Source organism: Podarcis pityusensis (genome assembly GCF_964106645.2).
Source record: "Podarcis pityusensis genome assembly, chromosome: 2".
In the NCBI taxonomy this organism is placed as follows: domain Eukaryota; kingdom Metazoa; phylum Chordata; class Lepidosauria; order Squamata; family Lacertidae; genus Podarcis; species Podarcis pityusensis.
Window position 1 is genome coordinate 80,614,215 of NC_138029.1, and position 6,000 is coordinate 80,620,214.

Below are 6,000 nucleotides of genomic sequence, written 5' to 3' on the forward strand. Positions count from 1 at the left end.
CTGGGCTTTTCTCATATTCCTATTGCAAAACATACAAAAGTGTAGCACCCAGAGTGTCACCCTGGAGGCTATTTGTGTGCAGAAGTGGAGAGGTTGGCATCGATTCCCCACCACATAACTGTTGTACTGTCCATAACTGTTGTACTGTTGTGTGGAAGAAGCAAAGCTTTGAGTCTAAGGCTGAGGTCCTGTGCATGCTCACTTGGTCTTAAGCCTTACTGATCTCAGGAGGTCTTACCACCATAACCATGCACAGCATTCAGATGCCTGAGTCACCACTCTAAAGCTGCAGTTGTATGCTCAATTACTTGGGATCAAGCCTGTTTAGATCAATTAGACTTCTCTGTAAGCATGACAGGTTTCCCTACTGGCGGTTAGTATTTTCCAAAGAGGCTGATGTACTTGAACCTTAAAAGTGGTTACATCAAAGCAAATTTAATGCACTCTCTGCTGCTCTTAGTATAAAGTAGCACAGCAATAGTTCCCATACCTACTCTGTTCATGTGAGTGATATTTCTTGCATAGTTTTGGAAGAAAGCTGCATCTTGTGATTTGGAATAAGGCTGCAACTACACTGTTTTGTGAATATGTTATGTGATCTTTCTTATGTGCTTCATTCCCAGATATTGATGAATGTGCAATGGGAACCCACAATTGTTCCTCAACCGAATCTTGCTACAATGTTCAGGGCAGCTTCCGGTGTCTTTTGTTTGAGTGCCCAGCGAACTACAGAAAAGTGTCCGAAATGTAAGTCCAATAAAAAAGCCATTAAATCAGATGATATTTATAAAGTTATCCTCAGTAGCTATCTCTTGGAGAGCTTGTTGAACCCCTACTGTCCCTGGCAAAAAGCATAAAACAGATGCAAAAAGATATGAATGAGCGAGTTTGGGCTATACTTTGGACCCTCCTCTTGAAAGCTCTCATACCAAAATGTTTGCCTACAAACATTTCATCCTGACCTAATTTAATTTTAATTACTTTTACAGCGTGCAGAAGTGTGGTAATTGGCACTAGTTGACACAAGAATGGAAACAGAAGAAAATAATGACTTTTTAAAAAGGGGATTCCAGAGCCTCCTTTCAAAAGGAAAATCACCATTAACTGCAGATAATAAGATAATAAAATTAGTTTTTACTGGGCCAATTTCTTTTAATTGCAATTTTTTTCAACAGCTCAGTGGTTTGCTGGTAGTTTGGTTTCTTTTTTAAAAAAACTGTATATCCTGAATTCTCTCCCCCCTGAAAAAAAATATCAAAGTGGCTTACAACACTAAAATATACAAACATAAATTGCATTAAACATCCATCAGAACATACCAATATTATTAAAACAAAAAATGAAAATCACCAAAAACAGTAAATCGTATATCCCACACCCAAATTATGAACTCTGACAATCAAGGCAGGCCTAGTCCCTCATCTCTCTGGAGTGGGGGGTGCTGCAAGGGAAGGGAGAATGGGCAATCATGATCTCTCCCTCTCTGCCACCACTAGATTTTCTACAACAGCGCAGAGTTGAAAAACCATGTCATAACTATATAGGAAGAGGCCTGTTAGATCTAGTCCAGAATGCTGTTCTTGCAGTGGCTCACCCAATGCCTATGGGAAGCCTGAATGCAGGACATAACAGCAGCATAATGTCAAGGTGTTTCCCTGGCAGAAGTGCATCCATTACAGTCATCTGGAGGTTCTGCTTGAGAATTTGCAGAGCTGTCAGGCTTGTGGGTCCTGGGACATTTGAGGTGACTTAGCATAAGGCAGCTCTTTATCCTCGATCTGTACTGCTTTAAATGAAAGCAGAAAAGGCACTCCTGGGCTGCCTTTGTAAGCATGACTCTCTGGGATTTTGTATATAGCCTGATCAGAGCACTGCACTTTGATGGTTCACAGATTCCTTTTGCAGGCAAACAGCACAGTACGATTTTGTCTGTTTTCCTCTATGTGCTCATTGTGGTGCTTCCAGAGGGGGCTTTCAGGGTTCATGATCTTTTGATACTTGGCTGTTATGCTGACAATTGCATCAGTGTAAAGAGTGTTGTAAAAGAAGAGCGAGCAGCTGTTAATTGCACAAAGTTTGCAGCTCTGTGGTGCATCTGCCTAACACATGAGAGAGGTTTTTCTGGGACTTTGTAAATTGCCCAGATGTGTATCTTTTCGAATCACAGTTTCTGCAGCGCTAACTATTTCCCTTTTCTCCCCTCTCTCCTAGGAGATGCGAGCGTATCAACTGCTTTAACTATGTGGACTGCCAAAACACTCCTTTGCGAATTACTTACTATCAGCTTAACTTCCAAACTAACATTGTCATCCCAGCGCATATTTTCCGAATTGGTCCCTCGCCTGCTTATGCTGGAGACAACATAATCCTCACAATCAACAAAGGAAATGAAGAGAACTACTTCAGCACCAGGAAGCTTAATTCCTACACAGGCATTGTCTACCTTCAGCGGCAAGTGAAGGAACCCAAAGACTTTTTGTTAGATGTTGAAATGAAGCTTTGGCGTCAAGGAACCTACACGACCTTCCTGGCTAAAATTTACATCTTTATCTCTTCTCATGCCTACTGAGGCATATGTACTCTCATGGGAGTTTATTGGTGCTATCGCCTTTGTGTTTTCTACCAAAGCTTATTATGATGCCTAGTTATAGATTTTTAAAATAATAATCATTTCCCCCCTTATTATTTTTCTAAAAACATCTTTGTTTTTTGTAAAATTAACTTAAAACAAATTACCCGTTTCTCTTATAACTCTGGATTTTTAACTGAGCAGAAGAAGGCATTGTGGTTTAAAGCAAATATATATGTACAGTATTTACATGATGCTCTAAAATCTTCTATTGGTATATTCTATTGTGACAACTTCAGAATGAGTTGCTGGGGGGAGACAATCTATCCAAACCTAAGCACTTAAAGGTCCCGTTGATTTCCCAGAGAATTAATCATGCGGCCACTGAAATTAGTTTGACTTTGTGCTTAAGTACAGTTGGATTGGGCTGGTTGGCAGGCAGGACATCAGTCCCTGCCCATGGCAATGTCTGATGGAAGTGATCTCTTTCCACCTGCTGAGCTTCTTCCAGTGCAGCTTTTAAAAAGACCCGAAGTCCTTAAAGTCTCTTTAATATATTTACACTTATTTACATGTAATATACAAAGAGAGTTCACTATGCTTGGACTGCCTTGCAAAAAAATGCTGCGTTCTGACATGCCAGCAAATCAGATGGGGACATGTTAGTCTCGCCCCTCCTTATGCAATTGCCTGCTCAGTAACTTTAGCAGCGTTGTTCTCTTCCTCCAGGCAGGAGGAAGGCAAAAGGTTAATATGAGAACTAATGCACAGCACAGCAAGCTCTCCTTATAGAGTTACATGTATTTTCAGCTTTGAAGGACAAGAGGTGGAAATCCAAAGGGTTGGATGAAATCCAGCCTCCTTAGGCACTTGGGTGTTGTCCAGTGTCCAGGAAGCATGAACAATTTTTTTTTGGGAGGGGGGAGCGGGTCAAATCCAATGTTCATCATACTCAGAATAACCCACTGAAATCAATGAACTTAACCCTAAGTCCATTGATTTCATTGGATGTGCGCTGAGTGTGACAACCAGCAAAATTGTAACCACGTCTACTCAGAAATAAATCCTATTGAATTAAATGGGGATTGCTCCCAGGCAATGCTTACATGCATTCTCTTATGGTGCCATGGAATTACACCTTCTGGTATATCAGAGGTACTGCACCAGTAGTGCCAGATCATTGTCACAGTTTACATGGGAATTGCAATTGCTGAGGGCATACCACCCACTGGACCCATCATGGGAAATACATATAGCCAGTGTCAGCACACTGTACTCACAGGCAAATGCTGCAGGCCTGTTGCTTCTGTTCTCTGCCTCTTTGTTGGGCTGGGTATGAATTTTTCTTCTCCTTGGTCCTGCGTGCCATACAGCCACAGCAAATCAGCAAGGGAGACATCCTTTCAATCCACAGGTGAGCAGCCTTTGGCCACCTCCTATACAGATAGGCCCATCCTCTTTCTCTCTGCAGTGGAGAAAAGATTGCTGTTGCTACACTGCTATTTACAGCATGGGGATAGCAATCTTAGCTGCATCAGGATTGCTGGGATGTGGGAAATCGAAGCCCGCTGAAACCTGGAGCCAGTGTTTACATGTCTGAGGACATGCAGCAATCACGTTTGCTATGTGGGGCAGTTTTTAAATGTGCAAGCTGTGGTGCTAGAGTAGGAGTGGGGAACCTCTGGCCTCCCAGATGTTCCTGGGCTGCAGCTCCCATTAGCCCTAGCAAGCATTGTCAGTGGGCAGAGATCATGGGAGCTGTAGTTCAGCATCATCTGGAGGGCCAAGGATTCCACACTTCTATATTAGGTAACATTCAGGCTGACATCATATCCACAATTGCCTGGAATCAATGGGATTTACATCTTATTAGACATGCATAGTGCTGTCAGTCACTTACTATTAGATGTCTTTTCTTTTTTGTCCTCATAATTTATGTTTACTTATCTGCAAACACAGATCCCTTATAACGAAAGAACACAATTTGGGTGGCAGTTAATCCATGCTTACACTTAAACAAAGCTGAATAATTTTCAGATCCAATGGAAGAGAGGGCTGTGTTGTGCTTTCTTGCTGAAATTGACATTGCAGTTCGCATTACTTGCCTGGTTTTGTATTTAAATTCAGTACCGAAGGTGCCCATTCTTTTTGGGGTACATACAAGATGTATTATATTTTTTAAGGAAATGCCAAAGATGAAGCATGACAGACCAAAGATGCAAAACCGTTGTTAACACCTTATTGAATGTCATGGCTATCCAATTAGAATGTTAAGATAAAACTTGAAATAGATCAGATTTATTTTCTGCTTTTCTGGCCTAAATGACATGGCAGAAGTAGGAATCTAGTTAATTTGGCAGCTTGAATAAACCATATACCATACTAATAGGACAATGCAAGGTTTAAATTCTTTTCAAGTTCTCTTATTTTATAGAAAACTGGATAAGGCCCAAATCAAGCAGCCATGTGTACTGATGAGTAGTTTAATCAAAATAATGTTTTTAAATTTTTTTGCAAGTAAATAGCAGAATTTTTAAATAAATATGGTGTGGTGTTGTTTTTTTAAAAAAGATAGAACAGTCTAGTGCAAAACTTTTACTTAATTTTTTTAGCACAGCTATACATAAATAACATATGAAATGTTGTTGATCAAAACCATAACTGCAACATATAATTTTTTTGTGATATGGTTTAATCCTTTCCTTATATTGTAGTGGATCTTATTTTGTATATAAAACAAGGAAGAAGCCAAGCCTTAGGGCCTTTTTATACAGTAGTATTAAAAGTATTATAAAATGCTGCAGTATTATGAAATGTAAAATACTAATTTGTACTGTGGATTAAACATGTAAATGCTTTTTATGTTTAACGGGAGCGAGGGAAGAGGGGAAAGATGTGCTGTCATCAGATTCATTGAATGTTGTCTTCCCTGCTATTTCTGTCAAGATTTCAGTCCATAGTAAAGCATAAGTATGGTTTTAGCTAATGTTATACATCGTTGTGCTTCTATAAACTCTTTTCTTGGTCTCTTAGTGCATATTTGCTTCCATTCTAATAAATAGACTCTTAGAGCTGAAAGTGGAATTACTAGGTACTAACCTGGAGACTTTTGCTGTCACTCCAAATAGCTTATTGGCAACAAGAGAAAATGCAGCAGGAATGTCTCCCACCACAATTTTCTGGTCATTTCTTTGTCCATCTGTCTCAGTGAATCACCTGTTGGTTCCTGAAACTAGATTTTTCCTTCACAGAGCAATAGGAAAGGGATCACTGGACACATGGGGAAGGAGAGAGTGTCCAGGAACTCTAATTACTAGGAACTAGGAAACCTTACTTAGAAGGGTATAGGAACATAGGAAGCTGGCATTATCCCGAGCCAGATCATTGATCCGTCTAGTTCAGTATTGTCCACCCTGACTGGCAGAGTGTCT

General features: G+C 40.2%; 1 protein-coding gene across 8 annotated transcripts in view; it reads left to right on the forward strand.

Annotated features, from left to right (window-relative positions):
• FBLN2 (fibulin 2) overlaps positions 1-5,601 on the forward strand; it is a 136,131-nt gene extending 130,530 nt beyond the window's left edge. For all 8 annotated transcript variants that reach the window (XM_080996722.1, XM_080996723.1, XM_080996719.1 and 5 more), the window contains 2 exons: positions 624-747; positions 2,212-5,601. In XM_080996722.1, the coding sequence (XP_080852848.1) occupies positions 624-747; positions 2,212-2,569 (482 nt within the window). In that variant the 3' untranslated portion in view covers positions 2,570-5,601. The remainder of the gene's footprint in view (positions 1-623; positions 748-2,211) is intronic.
• Positions 5,602-6,000: the final 399 nt, after the last annotated feature.